The sequence below is a fragment of the Lepisma saccharinum genome, chromosome 1 (genome assembly GCF_977018435.1).
Source record: "Lepisma saccharinum chromosome 1, izLepSacc3.1, whole genome shotgun sequence".
Classification (NCBI taxonomy): domain Eukaryota; kingdom Metazoa; phylum Arthropoda; class Insecta; order Zygentoma; family Lepismatidae; genus Lepisma; species Lepisma saccharinum.
In genome coordinates, this window is record NC_139229.1 from 183,384,796 (window position 1) to 183,408,939 (window position 24,144).

At 37.4% G+C, this 24,144-nt stretch overlaps 1 protein-coding gene across 5 annotated transcripts in view; it reads left to right on the top strand.

The window, feature by feature from the left end:
• Positions 1 to 918: 918 nt before the first annotated feature.
• The window catches only part of LOC145990524 (uncharacterized), a 34,593-nt gene continuing 11,367 nt past the window's right edge, over positions 919 to 24,144 (top strand). The window contains exons 1-4 of one of the 5 annotated variants that reach the window (XM_083126226.1): positions 919 to 1,180; positions 11,793 to 11,959; positions 12,635 to 12,862; positions 14,699 to 14,956. In XM_083126226.1, coding sequence (XP_082982352.1) covers positions 11,804 to 11,959; positions 12,635 to 12,862; positions 14,699 to 14,824 — 510 coding nt within the window. In that variant the 5' untranslated portion in view covers positions 919 to 1,180; positions 11,793 to 11,803 and the 3' untranslated portion in view covers positions 14,825 to 14,956. Of the gene's footprint in view, positions 1,188 to 6,106; positions 6,552 to 7,666; positions 7,692 to 11,792; positions 11,960 to 12,634; positions 12,863 to 14,698; positions 14,959 to 24,144 lie in introns of those variants that run through there. The other 4 variants (XM_083126235.1, XM_083126222.1, XM_083126220.1 and 1 more) reach the window with 4 other exon arrangements.

The window sequence follows — 24,144 nt, forward strand, 5'->3', positions numbered from 1 at the left end:
CTAATGACAATAAAATTTTATTATTATTATTATTATTATTACATTTTTTGTTGTCTGCATTTCCTTTTGTACTATTTTGAATTTTCCGTGACCAGTGGCGGCGATTGGATTCCAAACCTGTTAAGGGGGTGCTGGTGCCAAAACGAGGGGAACGCAAGGGCAGTTTACTTTCCCTTGGTAAATAAGGTTTAGCATAGTGCAGGCGCAAAAGTGGCAAAAAGTGGCCAACCGCCCCCTATTTGCGGCCACTGCCCGTGCTATGCCTTGACCCATGTACGCTGTGTACTCCGCCACGGGGGTCGGCCCTCGTGGAACTAAAAAGGCCGAGTCTGCTGCCACGCACATGTCAGCACTAAGATTAAGCGTCAAATTTGCTGCTGCCACGTAATTCGTCTGCTAAGAGTATGTTATAAATCTTAAGAACTGATTAAGACGAGAGAAATGCAAGTTTATGATTAGTGGGAATGAATGTACAGGCAATTTAGAATCTTTTTCTTTAGAAATCACTTAGCGATATTATTCTAATGCTAACAGAACCTAACCTAACTACGAGAGCATTTAGGTTTATTATTAGAAGAATGCTGAGGGACCTAATCTTAAAACATTTTTGTGAAAGTAATCGCTACAACTTCACAGTATGTGTTACAGACGTAATTGCATACATAGCATGATGAAATCACGATAAAACAAAGACCGAGTCTACTGCCACGCGCATCTTTTTTGAGATTCCAGCAGAAAAAGAACGTGGCAGCAGACACTGCCAACTAAAAAAGCTTCTTGGGAGTATTTCGATATTTTTAGGAACCAATGAGATGCAACTCCAAAGGAGCTAAACTGGCAACAGTTACAACGGAACACACAGCTTACACTTTGATTAGACAAATTGACCATCACCAAGCAGTATTTATTTTCATCAAATTCTCTTTATTTTATTTTGTTTTCCGAAACCTGAAGTTCAAAAATTGATAGAAAACTGTCAATGAACAAACAGCCTTTGATCTTGCATAATTACTATGCAATATTATTTCTTAAAAGTACAGAATGTAGAAAAATAAAGAAACGAAAAAAGCGGTATTTGATTTTGAATCTTTGGCGCCGAATGCATTGTAAATGGCATATTTTTGAATGTGTTTGAAACATTACATTAGAATTGAGAAGGTAAATTCTAGAAATATCCTCTGTGGTCTGTAAGTAGATTGTTTTGGAGTATAAATATTAGGTAACACTTTACTATACCTAGAATAGTACGTTAGCAATGTAAAAAAAGTGCGAAAGAAATGATTCCCAGGTGTCTCAGGTATAGTAAAGTAGTACCGAATATTAATTATTCCGGGTATCGGTTCCGATTGTTTTATGATTTTTTTTTTCAAATTCTCCTTGCAGGAAGACTAATTATCATAGTATTTTGGCAATCATTGTCACATGAAATTTGAACCTTCATTGAAGTAATGAGCACTGTTTGGATTTCGAAAAAAAGTTATTTATGTTGAAAAAACAACTTAAAAATTGCCTTACGCAAGTATGGGCGCTTCCCATGAACAATGTATTCTCCGTTGTCAAGCGACTGTAATTATCGTAGACTAGTGGGGATTAATGTAGAAGTAAATCGGAGCTTAGTAGAATGCATTTAGGGACTTTATTTTAAGGTCGCGACTAATTTCACCAGGTGGTGAGAATAGCGCAAGGGCTATTTTCTCCAGGTGGCGAGAATGACATATAAAGCTATTTTCACCAGGTGCTGAGAACAGCTTATGGGGCTATTTTCACCAGCAAGAGTATTTTGGCTTAATTGAAAATGACGGGAGTGTTCCCCGATTTGTTTGAAATTTTGTGTACTTTCTACATGAGGCCTCCTGAACACGAATCTAACATTACAATTTCCCGGTCACGTCTGTAACTTGAAAATTTCACGTAATGTTAGGTTAGGTTATGAAAAGCAATATATTACACCTTACACACGTAATATCCAAATTTCAAACAGGGTCGTTATATCGGAGACACATTTCTTCATTTTTACAGAAGAAACTACTTACGAATATGAGTTTCTCCAAGCTTTCCAACGTTCGTCGAGGTATTTTCTTTCATCATGGAATATATTTGACTGGGAAATCATGTATTTTTCAAGTGAAATATCTCACCGACGCACAATTCCCATTGCTTTCGCTACGTGAACTGCATACTGTGTACGTTTGATGATAAGCCCCTGTCAGTGTTTCCAACCCCTTTTTTTCACTGCTTGCCTAACCTAACCTTATCGGAAATGGTTTGTGGGGCTAACCGTCAGCTACCGTGCATAATGGTTTGTGGGGCTATCCGTAAGCTACCCGTGCATAATGTAGAATTTTCACACGTGACGAACACGATAGTAGGTATTTTTCGGTGAAGAAGGTTGGAAACACTGCACAACCACAACGTGAGTCAAAATGTGTCCGCCGTATTGTGTGTTACAGAACCGAAAAAAGGAATAAAAAAAAATCACTCTTTATGTGAAAAATTGTGTTTATTTTCATGTAAAAAGAATAATGGCACCTTGAGATATGTTCTGTAATACACAATTGGTAAGTACGAACCATGCGAAACACATAATATCCGATATTCATGTGTCTCCGATATAACGAAATGTTACCTCAAACAGTGACCGGGACATCAGAACCTCTGATACTTCATCCGGAAAACTTATTTGGTTAGTACATTCTCTAGTAAATAAATCGGAGAACACTCCCGTCACCTTCAATTGCTCCGAGTAATTTCCTGACCATAGCATTGTATTTTATCATATTTTCTTACATTCATTGGCAGTATTGGGGGCCTTCCTATAGCGTAGTGGTAACGTCTTCACCTTGTAATCAAGGGATCCCTCCTCATTACCCGGAGGAGGCACATTGTGGTTCGGATCCCATTTTAGGCATGAGTTTACAATACCGGACCACTCTACAATTTCTATAAATTTTCGCCTACTTACTAATTTCGGTGTCCTGATGACGTATCTGTAGTTCATATTTGGCGGTCACTTGTTAAAATTGTACATTTACGTGTAGAACTTGTAAAATAACCTTGCGATTTACCAGGGTGATTGTCCATACACAGCAATTCGGAACCATCTTTCTTTCGCAATTTGTTAATGGTCTTCCTTTACGCTCAACAATCTTGCTGACGTCAGACGAGGAATGCCTACGAGGTTAGGTTAGGCCTGTTAGGTTAGGTTCCATTAGCATAAATACAAAGAAAAATTGGCAAGAGTTTACAATACCGGACCACTCTCCAATTTCTATAAATTTTCGCCTACTTACTAATTTCGGTGTCCTGATGACGTATCTGTAGTTCATATTTGGCGGTCACTTGTTAAAATTGTACATTTACATGTAGAACTTGTAAAATAACCTTGCGATTTACCAGGGTGATTGTCCATACACAGCAATTCGGAACCATCTTTCTTTCGCAATTTGTTAATGGTCTTCCTTTACACTCAACAATCTTGCTGACGTCAGACGAGGTTAGGTTAGGCCTGTTAGGTTAGGTTCCATTAGCATAAATACAAAGAAAAATTAATATTTTAGCTAAGATAACTATACCTTGTCTTGCCTGTAGATTTCTTCGTTGGGAAAATGGCATCTTCCGTGGAGCTATTGTTCTTATGGTAGGGTTACGTTACGTTAAGAAAACATAGTTTATTTCGTTTTTTTCTCGATTTCCATACTTGACCACCAATTATTACATGCAGATTCGTGATTTGGAGTTCACAGTTAGTGAGTAGGAGAAATTTCATAGAAATTGGAGAGTGGTCCGGTATTGTAAACTCGTTCCCCATTTTATAATGTAGTTCGTCTCGATTAGCCTAACTGTGCATAAGGTGGATTTAAAATCTCGATGGCAGTATTACTTTTACTGCTAAGGGGACAATTTATATAAAAAAAATTGGTGCAATAGCAGAAAGTGCTGAAGACCAGAAATTACATGATCTGGTATTGGGAAGTATTTACAGAAATAATTTTAATGCTAACAGCCCTAAACCTGACCTGGCTAACCTAACAACAAAAGCATTTAGGGACGTAATACCCCTTTACGTCATGTGACATATTACCAGCACCAGTTCATACTGGAACACCTTGTGGTATTTTTCCAAATCCATGGCATGTAGAAAAAACTACTTGATTCCTGCACGAAAGTAAATGCACACCGACGTAAGCTTGATACACCAACAACTAAAGAATGCACACATACGTGTAGTAGGTCAGGTTGTAGATCATGCACATGAGTGGTTTAAGATCTGGTGAAAATAGCTCAAAAGCTAGCTTCACCACCTGGTGAAAATAGTCACTCCATTATAGAACCAAACTGTCCTGCCTAACGTAACTATGAAAGCATATATTGAACATAATCTTAAGTAATCGCTAAAACTCCGCAGACATCACCTTTTGTAGTGTTGTAGGTCAGATTTTTTGTTTAACCTAATTTTTTGCTGCTTTTGCCTGTATAAAGGAAGAACAACATGTCAACTTATGACTGAAGTAGCTTTTTTTCGATTTTCTATAAGTGTGTTAAACACAATGAAGTTAAAAACGTTCATATATATGAAAAATTCTTTTATGTGAAAGTTTTTTCTAAGTTATAAATTCCACATGCTTTACCAGAGATTTATTTTAGTTGTTTTATATGATTTCTCCATTATTATTATTATAGATAAGAATTTTTCATAAGTAATATATTGGAAACAATAAAATACTTTCCAATAGAAACCAATTCATTACAATTGACCAATTGGTTCCGATAGACCAATCAGTTCCGATAGAGTGTCTAAAAACTCATATTGGCTATCGGAACCAATTGGAAAAATTTCCAGCTGGTATGTGTTAACAGAAGTAATTCGAAATTGAACCATGTTAAAATTGCATTCTTAGTATGATGAAATTGCAATAAAACAAAAGGAACTTGGGCCTTATTCCGATTGACAAATACTAAAATATTTATTTTATATGATCCTGAATGGATAGCCACGTAATGAGATGTTGCATGCTTGGGCCCAAGTTTATGCTTTAGTGGTCTTAAAATAAAGTCCCTAAATGCATTCTACATTCATTCCCACTAGTCTACGATACTTACAGTCACTTGTCAACTGAGAATACATTGTCCATAGGAAGCATGCATGCTTGTGTAATGTAATTTTTAAGTTGTTTTTTTCATTATAAATAACTTTTTTGTGAAATCAAAACAGTGCTCATTACTTGCTCCACAGGTTATTTTAATTATTACTCCAAACACGTGAAGTAGATGGCAGCACCCCATGTTCAAGATGACAGTAAACTAATGACTGCTCGTAAACAAAGAATCATGTAGGAGCAGTGGCAACTCATGGATTTTTTTGGGTGTAGGAAGCTATGGTAAACAGACCGAGGAAAATTTTCGAATATGCGTTCAATTACACAATCACATGCATCACTTGTATGCATACCTTGTCTAGCTATTGCATTTATAATGTTAGCTCCAGGCCCTTCGTACCTGCCATGTGTGGATTGAGGACAGATGTGTGGATTGAGGACAGCTTTGCCCATACCAACCTCCTGATAAGAGAAAAGTGCTGTTTTAACTCTTAAATTACGCTAAATGCGATAAAATATTCTGGGCTCCATTATTATTATTATTATTATTATACAATTATTATTATCATTATCATTTTCTGATGACTGCAGTAATTTTAAGTTCAATTTATGCAGCTATTTTCGAGCGGTGAACTGTGTTGTTGTTGTTTATAGTTAAGCAACATTAGGAATTTCGACCATTCAATAAAATGGGTTCAGTAAAGTGTTTGAAAAAAGTTGAAGAATATTCGACGACTGGTAACGGCGTTCGTTTCTTTTATTTCTGTCCCCTAACTATCTACCGATATCCTTATATAAAATATTCCTTACTTGCTAAATCGGGCAGGATAACGAAAAGATGAAAACAAGAGGATGGACCAGGGCCTGTTCAAAGTTTGTCCCTTGATCGGCATACTTCCTTTAGTTTGAAAGAAGTCCGCTGGATATGTACAATGAAGATCTGCAGTTTTTTTTAATGTATATTTCTTCAAAATATCTTCATTAGAATTCAATTTCTCTTTCCCAGGGATGCCTGTTTTTGAGATGATGCTGGATTTTCCCATTATGCCAAACACAGAGTGCTAGGTGCCAACGAAGTTCAAATTTTGCTAGGGTTGGCATCACTGATTGTGGATACCACTGAAGCCTCCTCGTAAAACTGGGCAACCCCCCCCCCTTTCCCTTCCACTGCCCCTCACCCATCTGGCTGTAGTATGACGAGAAACCTTCCTCAGCGGCAGGCAAAGACAGATGGGGTCGTCTTTCGGCAGCAGATCTTGAGCGAGCGAGTGATAGCAGGTTGACTCTTGACCTACATTGTGCTCATAATTTTATAACGTGCATTAAACTCTTAAGAAGTACAGAACTGGAAATATGTATAAATGAACTGTAGGAAGTTCCTCACTTCCTACATGGAGGAATCACCCCTGTGTAGGAATATACAGAAGGGAAAAGTTGTTCTCCAGAAAACACACAGTAAGTAATCAGTATGTGTTAACAGACATAATTAGAAATCGAACCATGTGAAAGATGTCTGTGCATCATGATCAGTGGTCGGAAGTAGCGTGCTACTTTAAGCGTTGCTACTGTAGCTAGCTACAAAATTTATAGCTGCAGCGATGCTACATTTTGAAAATTGTAGCTGTAGTGAAGCTACAAAATTCCTGTAGTTGTAGGTAGGGTCATTCCATGCCAAACCATCCAATGGTGGTTTTATGACCATTTTAGAAAAAATTTAGTGCATATGTTTGTACATGATTCTAGATATCAAAACCAATGTTCAAAAAAATTTATTGTCTTTAGTTCTCCTGGGGCAGCCATTTTTCCAACATGACACATGGCTTTTTTTGCTCATGTAGCACTTTTCAGAAACCTTAATATCTCAAAAACCATTAGAGCGGTAAAATTTTAGTATGCCCGAAATGTATTTCTTCAATCTTACAGAAGAAAGTACTTACCGAACTGACTTTCCGTACACTTTTGAAAGGTCGTGGAAGTGTTTTTCCCCCATCGCTTAATTTATTTCGCCGGTAAATCATGTATTTTTGAAGATTAATGTCTCTCCAATGCATGAAAGCTGTTGCCTCTATGTCCTTCCACTATGTGAATCAAATGTTGCGTGCGTTTGATGATTTAACCCCCGGTCAGTGTTTCCAACCACACCGTTGTTTTCCAAGAACATGACAATTTTGAAGATGACAATTTTAACTATGTTTGCCTAACCTAACCTAACCTAACCTTGCCGTGCATGGTTCGTGGGGCTATTTATGAATGGTTTGTGGGGCTATCCTTGAATGGTTCTTGGGGCTATCCGTGCATGGTTCGTGGGGCTATTTATGAATGGTTTGTGGGGCTACATGCATGGTTCTTGGGGTTTTCGAACCTGGAAAAAAATACAAAATCAGTAACACAAAAGTAGGTATTTTTCGATGAAGAAGGTTGCAACACTGCATAACCACTGATCATGGACAACGCTGGTCAAGATTTCTCCGCCATATTTTGTGTAACGCAAACGAAAACGAACAAATAAGAATTACTCGATATGTTGAAAATTGAGATTATTTGCGTGAAAAAAATGAAATAGCACCTTCAAGAATCCTTAGGAATGCAGAATACGTAAGTACCAATGTGTACCTGCATGCAGGGTGTCTGTAAATAAAATATCAGTGTTTAGATACGTATTTCATTTTCCCCATTTCAGTTTCTGGTAAGTCCAGTATTAAAACCTTATGTTACTATATTTTCTTAGGTTTTATTTAACCCAAATTTAAAAAAGAAAAAGAAAAGACTTCATTATTCTAAGTATGGGATGTAGTTCAATCTTACCTTGCAACGTCAGAAATTAGGTGACATACGTTACCTCATATTGACCAAAACGAGTTGAATCTAAAAGTTGAGATTCTTACTGTGAGTTAGGTTCATGCAGGGTTTCTTTTGTGCCAAATTTCAGAATTTTTCAAGAGGACCCATCTGAGATATTTAACCCCGAAAACTGTCAAAGTTCAATGAACGGCCATGTTTGAGCCCTTGCTGTGAAAAGGGTTGCATTTCTAAGCACTGATATTTTATTTACAGACACCCTGCAGGCAGGTAGGTCTACACATGAAAAAGAAATCAAGCCTTAGACTAAACACCTTCATTGAAAAAAATCAGGCTTAAAAATCCAATTTTTTAGCTATTTCCACCATAATGGCAATGAGGATGAATGGTTTATTTAGATAAGAGATCTATAGTCACTTTCTGCCACTTTTGTCTAATTGTGAGAATGAAGAAATGATGAATGATGAGCAGCGTGGGGAATGGAGGAGCAGGAGGATCCGATCCTCCCAACTAGGTGTTTTTCCTAGTTTTTGCTTTGAGTCCATTTTGCGTAGATAAGCTAATCGAGACTGGATCCGACCCACTATATGCCTCAGTCGGGTATCGAATCTGGGGCTCTTTGTTTACAAGGCGATAGAATTTCCACTGTGTGTGCAGGGACGCAATCCCAACATGGAAACTTACGTAAAGCATCGCTCCACCAGTTTCTCATTTATACCATTAGAAGCATCGCCCAGCTATCCCCAAAGTTCGAGTAATTATCCCCCTCCCCTAACTAACATTCCGTTTAAGTACTAAGAAGATAAAATTGATAAATATCACATTTTTATCTTATTCCAATTTTGCACAACACGTTATAGTTAATTTCGATACATACAAGATATTCCAAATAATTTTTAAAAAGTAGTGTCAGAGAATATTTTTGATGTGACAATGAGAACAACATGCACACGTGTAAGACCTCGTTTTCATTAATATTCCCCTGAGCAGCAGGAATATTTATTAAGAAAAATGATCATTATAAAGCATAGTTTCCCTCCTGTAGGCTATGTATTTTTCGTTCAAAATGCTGCCTTCGTATAAGTTATTAAAAGTTAAATATTTATTGTCAACAGGAATATGTTGACATATAAACAAATAATCCTACCAAATTTTTATTTGTATATAGTTGTAATCATTAATATGCGTAACACCCTTAATGCAATATTCATGTGCCAAATTTGAACTGATATGCCACTTACATAGGTACGTTATTCTCAAGCACTGTAGTAGTAATAAGTAAGTGAAGTATGACTGCTATTAGAAATATCGAATGACAGAATCATAATAAACAGAATATTTTTTCCTGTAAGTACTACAACTACAATACTAGGTGCTTCTTTGGAATATCCACATGGTTGTTTTAATTAGTTTTTTGTGCAAAAGTAGCGAAGTAGCGAGTAGCGGACAGGAGTAGTGTAGTGAGGTACTTTTTGGTAAATGTAGCTGTAGCGAAGCTACTTTTAAAATGTAGCATTTTGATCACCATGATAAATTCGGAATTAAGCAATCTGAACTTGGGCCTAAGTAATTCATTATTATAATAATTAATATCTATTCTATTCATCACACTGGCACTCACAGAATTTCTTTTTCGGAGGGGACTGAAATTGTAAAGGTGTATAGCTGCATTCTGGAAAGGGGATAAAGTATAATTTTTTTTGCAATTACATTTTTAAGCTTTGTATTAAAAGTTGTTCAAAGACAAAAATGGTAATCGGGGGTCATTTTAAGGGAAATTTTCAATTACCACTTTAGTTTCTCCACAGAGTTCTTTACTGCTTTGATTTGAAAACTTCGTTGTTATCAACATTTCGAGGGCTGTAACCCTATCAGCTCCCCCTGAATATGTCAATGATTCATGATGACATGTAAGATATTCAAGAGTCTTTTAAGTAAAATTCAAGGCCATACTAATTGTAATTCTCCTGCACAGTGGTGAAAATTGGTTTCAGGGACTAAGGTACAGCTGCAATCAGAGGAGGGTAAATAAAAACCTTTAAGTCATAGGGTTAGTCTGTATAGAAGGACAGTTACCTGCCTTGATAATCTGCATGATATTCCATAAAGTACAAAACTTCTACATTTTTTAAAAGTCCTTCATATTTTGTTCTTTCAGTTCTCTTTTGATCTGGCTTTTCACAAATGTTTCCACAGGGCTTTGTAAGACTGCCAAATGGCTTTGATAGTTCTATGAGGGGATACAACCCATCTTACATTAAATACATGGTTTTTTGAACACAAATTATCACAAAATGTTTCGCAAATGATTTAGCACTGCAATTTTTTCAATTGCGTTGTTGATGTCAAGTTCAGGCATATGAGAAGCACAGTGTCAAGCTGTGCTAACTTTGAAAAAAATTCCAACTTTGTCCCTCCAGCACTAGAGAATAATATTTAACCCTTTCAACGTAGTAGCTTTAAGATACAACTATGGTTTTACTAACAAGTTCATGATTTAATTTTCACTTAATTTTATTTTAGTCCTACATGTGATGATTCTTAAACTAATGCAGCTTAAAAATATTTCTTTAGCACTATGCATGATATTCATTGTCACCTTACAAACACTTATTTATATGTATTCACTGTGCAGTTCATCACACTCGTCATCACATTCCAGTTCAGTCTCTGAATTACCCTCTCTTTCCTGTACATTATCACAATTGCTGACATATCCTTCATTACTGATATTGTCGTCTTCACTTCATTTACCATCACTGCTGAAGAACATGGGACGATTGAGTTCAGCAATCTTTTTCATATCCAAATGGTCCATTCTACAAGCAGACTGTACCACAACTACTAACCTGTAGAAAATCGGTTTCTCGGTATCTCACAGATACAAACAATTTACTAAGCCCAGACACGAAGGGCCACCAGGCAGATACTGTGGTTGTCTGCATTCAGATAATGAGAGAAGAAGCTACTGAGAAGCTTAGAACCGCATGCCTAATCCCTTCCGAGAAAATAAATCAGCTTAGATGCATGTATCTCAGTTAAGGGTAATTCTGATATTATGTTTGGTTGATTCCAGTGCTTGAAAAATCTTCTTCAGAGCTAGGTGCCTGCTCTGAAAATCAGGCGCCAGGAAACCACCTACTAGCAATCGTGGATAATATAAGAAGCTAAGCCGGCTCCCGTGGTGGAGTGGTTAGCATATCACACTACTACACCAGGGGTTCCGGGTTCGAATCCCAGCCTGGGGATGGATGTTTGTGAGTGTTCATTCATCAATTTCATCATATCATCACTCATCCCCATCTTCGCAATTAGCCAAAAGTGGTACAAAAAGCGAAGTAAAATAAAGCAAGTCAATCAAAAATCGTCATCGCTAAATCATGTGAGAAAGTGGGAAATGGGGGGTTGGGGAACAGAGAGTAAGAAATTGTTACTGATTCTATGGAATGTTCACAACATTGATAAAAAAAAATCATTTGCTAACTTATGTTATACTGCAATTTGAACTTAGAATCTTCAAAATTTCGTACATGCAAACTTTAAAATCGACAATATTGCAGCAAAACATCACAGTCGCCAGGCTGAAATTTTTAGTCACCGTGGCGACCCGCAATTTTCGAGCCCTGGTTGATTCTATATATTTATATTAAATTCAAGAAATTTAGGTTTGGTTGCTTTACCTTTCCTACAGAATTTTTGTATCCTCAAAATTTTCAAACCTGATTCTATAGCTTACTAAAACTTGTATTGTAAAATGCTTTTCTACGATAGAGCTTTGGAAATTTATGTACTTGATAACAGATGCAATACTGAGCTTAGTTAATATATCTGCCTTCTTTGTGTATGTTTTTCACAATGTAGGCTGAATGCACAGTGTGTTGTTTTTATACTTCACAGGAAGCTGCACAATGCCACGAAATATAGAAATAAAAGCTAAAGTTCAAGATTCATCACAACTATTAAGGATGGCAGAAACATTGAGTAAAAGTGCTGGTGTTCTTATCAAGCAAGAAGACTCCTTTTTCATTGTTCAGAATGGGAGATTGAAACTGCGAGAATTTGAGGTGTGTTTTATAGCTGATAATGATTTTTTTGGCCTTTGTTATCACCATCTTTTTATGATAGAATAACCTTCGTTATTTTTTAACCCAAACTTTTTTCTTCCTTCTGTGGTATAGTTTTTATTTTGAAGTTTTCAATGTCTCCCTCAGGGCCTTTGTTATAGCATTCCATTTGTAACTTGCAACACTGATATATTAAAAAGTTGTTTGTATGAATTAATGCAGAATCAAGCACATGGATAAACAACTTGTATGTAATTTTTTGAAAGAAGTTCTTGTATTTTACACATTATATTTGCTTCTGCATACACATTTTTGTGTATTTTTTGCACTAATTTAGTTTTTTTTAAATATTTTTTCATATTCATAAACACAATCATAATTTTTTTGAATATCAAATTGGTAAAATTATAAATTAATTTACTGCAATGCCATCGTGCATCGGCTGTCATGGATAATATTGCATATTGAGACATCTACTTTAGAAAACTGTTGTGTGAATTTTGCCTTTATGTTCCTTAAAAAATTACAAAATGGTAGAATTTTGCACTAAATTGTAGGCTATTTATCAGATCGGTAAAAGTGGCAATTTTACTGATACACAGATATGTCCATATTGGCCAGTACAAATAGAGCACTGAGTAATCTGTTTAATCCTTACTATGTTCCAAATAACAGGATGGAAGTGGAGAGTTGATATTTTACAACCGCCCAGATGCTGAAGGACCGAAGACAAGTACGTACAGGAAGGCAGCAGTCTCCCAGCCAGCTGACCTAAAAGGTGTTCTTTCAGATGCACTTGGGCTGAAAGGAATAGTGAAGAAGACAAGAAGATTATTTATGGTTGGCCAAACACGGATACATGTTGATGAAGTTGAAGGACTAGGGCACTTCATGGAGTTGGAGGTACATTGCTGAAGTAATAATTTTAGCTTTAAGTTTGTTCCTTAAATTTAGCAGAAATTATTTTTGAGCAATACATATTACAATTGATGTTAATTAACATTTATATATTTTTGGCACAAGAAATGCATGAATGTTTCCACTTGTATGAATTTACAAGACAAAACATCAAAGCTCATAATTAGCTCTTCCGATACGTTTGGATGAATGAATTACATTTTTTTTAAGTACAGTGTGTTTTAAAAGTTCTGCAGGATTCAAGGAACGTATAACTTTTAAAGTAATAAATTTATTACAACGAAATATTGTTTGTTACACAGAGGGAACTTTGGTTCATCGCCAGATCTCCAGCTGGGCACCATTCACGTCCAAACACACTTACAATCTTTGTTTGAATCCGAGAATTGCATTCTGACAATGCTCGTCTGGAATGTTGTGAATCATATCACGTATCTTGAACTTCAGGTCGTCAAGATTTGTCAGTTTGTGTTCACACACTTGGGTCTTGACATGTCCTCACAGCCAGTAATCACAAGGCATAAGGTCTCGGTGGTCTAGTGACCTTGCAGGCCAAGGTGTGGGTCCTCTGCGGCCAATCCATCTCTCCCCAAATTGACCATGAAGAAACTCACGAACTTCAATAGCAAAGTGTTGGGGGAGCACCATCTTGCTGGAAGTAGGCCTCATTGATGATGCCTAATTTCTGAAGTTCTGAGACATGGAATGTCTGTAATATGTTCAGGTAGCTGGTGCTGTTCACCTTGTCCTCCTTGGACCAATGAGGCGGTCCATGATCCTGCTTGTGTGTGTCAACCCCCCAAATTCGGTGTTTGGAACCTTCTCTGCACCAAAACACAAGATTTTAACTCGGAAAGCCATAACACGCACTGAGCTTTTTGCCGCATCGATGCCATCTTGGAATCGCATGATCACCTTCACACATCATTCAGCAGTGTGAACAGAACAAAATTTTAAACTTTCCTCTGTGTAAAATAATATTTCATTATAATAAATATATTACTTTAAAGTTATTGCTTTCTAGAATCCTGGAAGACTTTTAAAACACACTGTAGTATAATCAGGGGTAGAAAAATACATGGTGCCTGATTGCCATGGCACTTGAAAATGAAAATTTTCACCGGGCAGCTGAATTTGTAAATTCAGTTGTATTTAATTATTTTTTGCGTATATTTCAAATTCACTTATGGAAATTTCCAGTACTTTGTTTCGTTTGTTTTTAAAAATAAAAGAGGACAGTATGTGTTTTTTTCAATGTTAGTGTGTTTTTTGATCACGTGTATCATTAAATCATAATAATAAACACGGCATTGATTTTTTGCACTGTTGAATTTTAAAATCTGCAGCAATATGATAGAGTCAGCCTAGAATATATTGCATATTTATTCATGCTGTTACCAGTTGAGCCTTCTTTAGGAAGGCCACTCCAGCGCAACAATTAATTGCTTTTAATCCAATCTTTTATTTAGTTGGATTCATGGCTTTCTTAACCTGTATTTGCTTAAAAAAGAGGCTGCTGAGAAGAAGGGGCTGGTGCATGAATTATTTTACTTTTGTGTACCCCTGAGTATAATTAAATTTTATTTTGTGACCTGCCATAATTTTGAGCAAGGAAAAACATTTCTGAGTGAACCAAATTATTTATCAGCAGGAACTTTGCCCGTGAATAATAACCATGCATCGTTAATATCTTGTTTACACCATTACTTGGCTTGATTACCGAAAGAGGGATATGAATTATAGGAATTTTAGGGATGTTTTAATGATTCTATAACAATGGCAATTTTCTGCAGACTGTACAACTGGGCTTATTTCGTGTAGGTGATGCTGAATGATGAACAGCATCCTGAGGAAGGTGAAGTGATTGCTAAAAACTTGATGAAGGAACTTGGTGTTGACGAGAAGGACTTGATATCAGGAGCATACATGGACCTTCTCAAAAGATAGTGCATGGTAGGTGTATAATATAAATGATCTAAAGTCTTTAAAAAATACCTCATGGGAGGATAGGGGAATAATGACACTGTAATTAAGGAAAACTGTAAAATTCACATTGTAATTTTTAAGCATTTTTTATAAAAAAAAATTTGGCAAACATTGAAAACTGGAGTTTTTTTTTTTTTTTTGTGCCTTTAGTGTTAGAAATTTGATGTTTGCGTGGTTCGTCAGCACTTCTATGGCTTCAGTTCAGGAGGTTTGTCATGCATATATCATGTAGAACAAATATAAACTGCATTTACTCCACCCAGTCCCACCCCTGCGAGTTGTTGCTTGACAGTTACTGTTCTAATCGGAAACATGGCAAATGTCCAACAGACAGCAAGGGCTGATTGGAAGCCAGAAAAGCGGTGCTAATGCACATGCAGAGCACTGTAAAGTCAGAATTTTGCCTACCCGCCGCTTATTGCTTGTTGGAACAGGTTTACCTCCTCCCCAGCCCATGGCAACGAGTCGACTTGCACCTTTACCTGGGTTCCTCCACTTCAAGGTGCTCTGCGATTACAAGGTAACTGGGCATTCAATGAGACCCAGTCACCTGCTGGAAGGAAACAGCCCTCTGGCGTTTCTTTGCCACTTGCACAGCTGTAGTCAGTGTTGCCTACTTACGTAGCTCTTAAATCCTAAATCACAAAGTCCTAGGAGGAGCTATCTCCTCCAAGGAGGATTTATTTACTTGGCGATTTCAATGTAGGCAGTTTTTATCTTACTGCCAGGAAATGCACGCAATATTTACAGCTTCATTTATTTAAATGAATGATCGAGCATACAAAAAAACTCTGCATCGAAAACTAATTGTTTTTCATTGCATGGTGTCTTAACCAGGCCCTCAGTGGCACAACCACAAGGGGCATTGCACCCTACCTTGGATGGAAGTGAATTCTAGAGGGGGCAAGAGGGGAGGAGCATTAAAGTAAAATAAAAACAAGGCTAGCAGAATTTAAGAGTAGCAGGGCAAAAGGTACTCAAGATGGAATTAGTTTTCATATATTACTTACATTTCCCTTCCAGATGGCCAAGGGCACCTGCAGAGGGGTTACGGAGGGTCAATTGGCACCCTTTGATTTCAAATTTTATGCAAGTAAAAATATATTTCGTAAATTTTTTTCCTCACTTCGCTCGCAATGCCTACTTTCTTACAGTCCCATCAAGTTCAATGCTGTAGCTAGCCGATAGCGGGAGTTGGTCCTGGACACCGAACGATCTAAATGAAAAAAGTTTTAAAAGAGAGAATGCCATGTGGCACCCCGTGATATTATTTTTTTACTACTGTATTAGATATCGATGTTGCTTTCAAGTTGCAAGAAATTTGATATATATATATATATATATATATATATATATATATTCCTTGCAAGTTGAAAGCAACATCGATTTATATATATTTGCTCGCTTCACTTATTTCCTGGAATGCATTGTAAATTACCAGAGAGAGAAGTAAGAACAAATATGTACTTCAGACTGTTGCTGCTAAACAGTTTTGTTTAAAATGCACATTTAAAATACAGGAACAATAGTTTGGAGGAAAAAGAGCATGCAGATTTCAGAGACAATTTACATCATTTTTGCTGTTTCTTTATTACGAGATGGTTGAATTGATTATGTAATGTATTTAAATAATATATATGTATTAACGAAACTTTGAATACGTACACAATCTAGTGTTAACATGTTGCATATGTATTTTCTTATTTTATGTAGCTCCATGTTGAATTTGTGTAAAACATATATTGTACATGAAAGTTTTACATGTCATATGTAGATTTGGAATGCATTTCTTTCTTTCAAAAATAGTGTGTGTGCTTGTTTTCCATTATTAGGTAATGTGAAATTAACGTGTTGAAAAAATATTTCAAATCCTTCGTTCCAATACGAGTGCTTTAGGCCACCCACCTGTGGCAGAGTGGTTAGTACATCGTGCTACGAAGTCAAGGGTCCCGCGTTCAAATCCTGGCCTCGGCATGGGTGTTTGCGGATGTCAATCATCACATTTAGAACCCCCTTCTCTATCCCCTTTTTGCATGATTTATGAGGATAATAATGCCTTTCATACTACTACTACTACTACTAATAATAATAATAATGGGTAATAATTTATTATTATTGGCACGTTTATCCTGGTACTTGCCCTCCCCAGACAAAAATTTGTGGTACAGGTTGGGGGGCCATCGGAAGATGACACTAGGTTTTCCAACCTCAAGAACATCTTGGTCCATAATACACCCACCGCTCCCATCCTACCACCGCCAGCCCACAAGTGCAACAAACCCAGATGCAAGACCTGCCCCATACTTATCACCTCCCCCACCCTCCAGATCCCGACTGCAGCTGGTGAATTCACCCTTCACCCTAAGGGCACCTGCCACTCCTCCAACCTAATATACACCCTCATCTGTCAAATCTGTAGTTACTTGTACCTGGGTGAAACCTCTACCCCACTGAACCTCCGCATCAATAACCACAGAGCTTCCACCCAAAACTCCAACTTCACCGTCGCCACCCACACCAACAGCCACTACACCACCTTCAACAACTGTTTCCATGTAGCCATAATACACCTATTACCCCAGCACACTGACACCTCCACCCGCAGGTGATGGGAAAGGGCCTACATTTCAGGAAGGTATGCCACCATAGCCCCAGACTCAACCTAGCCACCCAATAATTATTCGCCCATTCCCCCCCTAACCACAAAAACAGTAGACACTGGTGAAAGGATCTTTTTGCAAAACCCGTGTTCTATCACTTGTTTCTGGCACCACTGTGCTGACTGATGGTGGTATCAGTATTCTGTACACTTTTGTACTCCATATTTTCTACCTACTGTGAAAATGAGGTCATGACCTCGAAATATCAAACTTTTCTTCAATTGTGGTAAGTGTTTAATGTCTCCTACTCCATATATACAAGGGTTATTTTTTTTTTTTTCAAGGTCCAATCGTTCGCAAAATAAAAACCACAGTGAAATCAACAATGTTTTTATTTGCAACATTTAGCTACACCTTCCAGCTACTTCTCTACATAGTTGCCGCCTAGATTTAGACATTTGTCTTAGCGTGGTACAAACTTTCCAATACCATCATCATAGAAGGCAGCCGCCTGTGTTTTCAGCCAATACTCTACGCTGGTCTGGCTCGCTGTGCCAAAATGCTGTTCTCCTAGTCAGCGTTTCATGTGCGTAAAGAGATGAAACTCTGAGGGAGCCAAGTCTGGGCTGTAAGGTGGGTGATCAAACACCTCCCATCGAAAATGCTGCAGGAGTGTCTGTGTTGCTGCTGCAGCGTGGGGCCGAGCATTGTCATGAAGAAGGACAATGCCTGATGACAACATTCCTCTTCGCTTATTCTGAATTGCCCTTCGTAGACGTTGAAGCATCACGCTGTATGAGGCTGCAGTGATGGTCGTGCCACGTTCCATGAATTCCACCATCAACACTCCTTTTCTGTACTAGAACACAGAAGCCATACACTTTCTGATGGAGAAGGTTTGCTTGCACTTCTTTGGTTTACCGGGGGAATGGGAATGCATCCACTGTTTGACTTGCTCTTTTGTTTCTTCATTTTCGAAATGGACCCATGTCTCGTCCCCTGTGACAATTTTGTTCAAAAGATCCTTTCATTCGTCGATCAATTGCACCCCTCAGCATGAAGAAATCGATTGACTGCACGCACTTCACACTTGGCGTGCGACTCTAATGTTCTAGGCATGTTTCCATGCTCACTACATGCTTCGAACTGACACGTGCGACGTGACTCGATCAACGGGCATACTAGAGACACTGCACAACACATCCGCGCACAGCTTCATCGGATTTTCAATGTGGTTTTTATTTCGCTACCAATCGGACCTTTATAAAAAAATAGCCCTCGGTAACGCGTCTGACTACCATGCTAAAGGCTCCGGGTTCGATCCCCGGCCGGTTCAAATCCGGGAACTTTTCTAACGGTGAAAGCGGCCCCGGCGCCCACCCAGCGTCGAATAACATGGGTACCTGGGGGAAACCCTGGGGGGTAAAGGCGGTCAGGGGCGTGATGCTGATCACATCACCCCCACTCACGACCGGATCAAGAAAGTGTGGGGCGTTACCCCCACACCCCCTATACGCCTTCATGGCGTAGTGCTATGCACAGGGGAGCACTTTACCTTTTTTTTTTTACGTATATACATTCACGCACACACATGCTAATTCACAGTTGTCTATAGCTAGGTATAATATGGAGGCATGGGAAATATTCAATTTTAGAGCAGTACACACACATTTCCTTTTTTTTTTAGTGCATACATAAATTTTATTTCTTTGTTTTTTTTTTAGAATTTATGGTAATTTTAAAAACAGCTCTTAAGACCACATAACAATTCCAAAATTCATAAAGCTCTGGACCTTGTTCTGGGCTCATTGTCAGTTTAACGGAATGGAAAATGAAGAGTTTGGAATGTGAAAATTGCAAACCAAGATCCATCAATTCATTTTAATGCAGTGTGAGATTAAAAGAGATAAGATAGAGGAGGAGGGAAATCCTCCTTGATTATTCCTGGTTGGGATGGCTCATCTCCCACCCAGTGGATTTAAAAACCATATTATTGAATATATCAAAGTTAGAGCGTTCCACTTCAGTTCATTTTAATTTCGAGGTCCCATAGCTACATATAAAAATATATTTAAACAATTTTTGGCTGATGTGTATCACATCCCATGCTTTTTAGAAGCCGGTATTTTCTCAGACATCTAGAGGACGTTGTATTATAAAACAAAAAAATGAGTTTAGATGGTTCCCAATCAACTCTTTAAGACTTCTAACTTTGGAATATTTGTAAAACATTTGACAATGCATTTATTTGTAATATAATTAGTTGTACCTAATGACGCTCTCAAGCACTGAAAGTACTAAAGTATCATTCATTTCATGTACAAAACCGAATCTGAAATCTCTGAGCAAGCAAGGAAAAACCACATGCTCGAAAGTTTTTTTTAATTTTTTTCAATCTTTGGTGGGCAATATGAAGAGCCAGCCAAGGTTTCTTTTCATATGTAGTGGTATTAAATATAGATACATGCGTGTGTTTTAGGGTGACATGCCAATTCCTCGTTTATGTGAAAAGGTGAACTTTAATGTAAACAAAAGCATGTGCGCGTCACAGTTAAAGGTTTTCTACAAAGAAAATACAATACATATGCTCACCTTGCTGGCCTCCTTGGCGGAGTGGCTAGCATAGCGTGTGTACGAATCCCGGCATGGGATGGTGTTATTTGCGAGTGTCTCTTCATCATATCATATCACTCCTCCTCATCTTCGCGATTAGCCAAAAGTGGCAGATGCAAAATAAAGTAAACCAAATCAATCAATCAAACAATTCCATCTCACTCCAAAGATCTTGTGAATCCAATCCAAAATCTACCACTATCTACAGCTGAATAAGAAAGCAGGTTCAATGCCACAAACCTAAACTTAACTGATTCGAGATATCACTTAGAAGTTGTATACCTACTTTTCCTTTCTAACCCCCAGTGCATTGCTTTAATGCAGAAAAATTTGCAAGAAATTAGATCAAGTTTAAGTATCATAGTGCCCTTTACGGAGGGAAGGAGAGACGTGAAGGGCTTTTTGGGGGAGGGGCAAGGTCTTTCGGGCCCAAAACCGAGAGAGAGAGGTTCACTCCTCCCCCTCCATCTCGCCCAGGGGGTGGGTGGGGGAGAAACAGAGTGGTAGGCAAGCAAACTGGGAAACCATAGAACCTGCAGGGTCTCATTTATCTCGTGCATTCATCTGACTAATGTAATTTTCTTACAGTTTGACTTTAGTGTTTAACTTTAAATGGTGTATGTGTTCCATTCGATATCAAAATATTTTAAGCAATTAATGTCCAATTCTAAGTACAGCTAATATATAGGTAAATATAAGTCCTCTCCCCTTTGATAAAATCACAAATTGATCCCTGTTTTAACCCTTATCCGGGCAAGCTATTTTTGTAAGATGTCCAGGCAAGCAGTGTCTGTCGGACACTGCATTGTTTTAAATGGATCTTGCCCTTCTAATGCAAGATTTTTATGTTTCATCGATGTGGAAACAACCGAGTAACATATTTAACCTAATCATCATTATTATGTCCATAATTCTTGTATTCATCATCATCATCATCATCGTAATTGCAACTTGTTGTAATTTTTGCAGCATAGTATATGAAACATGTTAGGCCAGAAGGTAGTGTGAGGAAATTGTTTTATTTGCTCATTTTTTTTATTTTATCGCTAATAATATTTTTATGTGATGTCTTATTAAATACTTTATTTTTGATTAAACATTTGTTAATACATATTCAAGTAATATTACAACTTTTGTTTGTACACTGTGTCCGACAGACACTGCTTGCCAGTTTACGTAAGTGAAATGGAAAATATTTTTTTACGCCTGGCCTACTTTATCAAACAAAGTCAAATATTGTGAAATGAGAAAAAGAGAGAAACAAACAAAGTCAAAAAATATCACGTTCGCAGGAAGTATTGTTTGAAGTATGTGACAAAAAATATAATCAACAGTGTCTGATAGACACTGGATGCCCGGATAAGGGTTAATGTCTATGAAACATTTAATTTCACATATGAATGATATCACGATGCGACAAGTCGAGAATTGTCACAACCTCATCTCACGTCCTGGGTGGTGAGAGAGTTTCTCGTTCTTGTTTGGGCTTATTTTTCTTTCGGTTTCCACTCAGAAGTTATCTGAACTTATTCACTTCATGCTTAGATAGGGTAATCGGGATTGGATCTATAGTTTAAAGTGGAATGTAAAGCACTGTGCATGTGGGACCCCTTAATTACAAGGCAAGGTATCTCGTTCTGACACACGAAATATTTAGTATAAGCAACACGTACTTTGAGTCACCCCTCAAACTTTCACAACGTAAAGTTGTCATTAAAGCAAAAACTTTTCTTTATAACATCTTTCTGCTTTACAACTTGTTTCAATGCTGCGAACCGTCGAAATATTACATTTTATCCTGAATAGATATTACGGGGCAGCACAGGCTCGTAATTGTCAATTGTCAATTGTCAATAAGTAGTGTATTTGATACTACTACTTGTAATTGTCAATTGTCAATAAGTAGTGTAATTGATACTACTACTGGCGCGAGAAAGTATGCACCCCCCTCAGGCAGATTTGCCTACACTTAAAACAAGCTCAACATGCCCATATGAGTTTTTTGCTCAAGTGTGGAACCCTGTCTAATCCAAGATTTTTGTAAAAATGCCCTCGGGAATTTCCCGTGAAAGTATGACCCCCCTCAGATTGATTTGCCTACACTTATAAAAGGCACTTCTGTGAGATTGTTGTCCATAAATTTGTTAAAAATATGCCCTTCTTGTTTTTTTTTTTTGGCTACACTTAAAACTAAGCCAAACGTATTAACACACACACACACACACATATTTACTTCCGGTTTGCCTACTTCCGGTCCACTTGTGGCCTATTTCTGGTTTATTTATATTGCATTATGTTTTGCAACAAATTATTAGACATGTGTTGTTTTCTGATTGGTTGGTTATGACGTAATGTGATGATGTGTTATATTCTGATTGGCTTATTGTTTCAGATGTTTTCAATGCGGTCTGTGCTTAGGCTATATAAAGAGATTTTGCATTGCATATCAGCCAGTATTGTGAGAGTTGTTGAAGAGTAAGGGTGTGTTGTTGCAGTGCTGCTCATATTTTTTAAACACAAAAATATTGCAGATTTGTATAAATTGAATTACAAATCTATTTGATTTAATATACAGAATTTTTAACAACCTGTCATAGGTTTATTAAGTATAAAGTTTTGATTTGGACCCCAAGAAATTTTATATAAATAGCAAAGCCAAAAATATTAACAAACAAACAAACAAACAAACAAACAAACACACACACACACACACACACACACACACTCACTCACTCACTCACTCACTCACACTCTCTCTCTCTCTCTCTGTCTCTCTCTCTCCTGAACCCAACTGATATTTTTTATTAAGCATAGAATTTTGATTTGAACCCCAGGAAATCTTATATAATAAACAACAACAAAAATGCCAAATCAAAAATATTGTAATCAATGCAATAAGAATATAACCAGCCCCAATTGGGCCAGGCATCAAAGGAATTGTAATCCAGACAAATGCAGAACTCCCACAAAAATATGCCCTAAATGCCATAGAAAATATAGCATGGAATACTTCACTTATAAACATAAAGGTACTTGCTCTGCACAGTCATCAACATTGCCCCCTCAACCATCTACATCTGGTCTGAAAAGAAAGCATGAAGCACCTGTTAATGCTGGACCAGCAAAGCAGCCACGCTATGAACCCATCCATAGCAGTTTTGCTGGCCAATTAAGGGATTACCGGTTTGTATCAGAGCCAAGATGTGGTATTAAGAATTTTTTGAACAGTTTAAATCCTGATGTGCAGACAATTCTAAATGCACAAAATGGCTCTTATAAGCTGTCCCTCAAATTGTTTACACAATATAAGAAGCCAAATGGCACAAAATTTACACAGCCCCACATAACAGAAACTGTACCTGTATATTCAAATACAAATTCAGACAAAATAATAAGCAGTTTGATAGATCAATTGAATATTAAACACTCTGAATTTGCAGCAAAAGAGTCTGGATGGAGCCTATGTGGTTCTCCACACAAGTTATATGTTAATATTTCTGAATTCAACCCATTACAAGGTTCCACTTATGTGCCTTTACCTGCCAATATTAAAAACAAACAAGCCGTGGTTAATATAAAAAATAATGATGAGAAATGCTTTTTGTGGTGTATTTTAGCTGCTTTGTATCCAGTTTCAAGGGATCCTGAGAGAATAAATTATTATAAACAGCATGAAAATGATTTTGATGAAGCAATGAAGGGCTTAGAATATCCAATGTCTGTTCAGAATATTGATAAATTTGAAAAAAAAAGCCAGGGATATTAATGGTAAACAATTATCTATTAATGTATTTACTTGTTCTACTGGCCGTGGCAATTGCTTGATAGCACCTCTCAGAATCAGTACATTTGATGATGATTCTGCTGTTCCGATTGATCTGCTCTTAATTGAAGAGGATGGCACATATCATTACACTCTGATACATAATCTTGAAGCTTTAGTCAGAACACAACTAGACAAAACTCATAAAATATTCAAGTTGTGCAGAAGATGTTTGTCTGTATTTGATGGTCAAAAAATGGTGAATGGGGTTCGGGAAAAGAATGCAGAAATTGCTAAAAACAAGT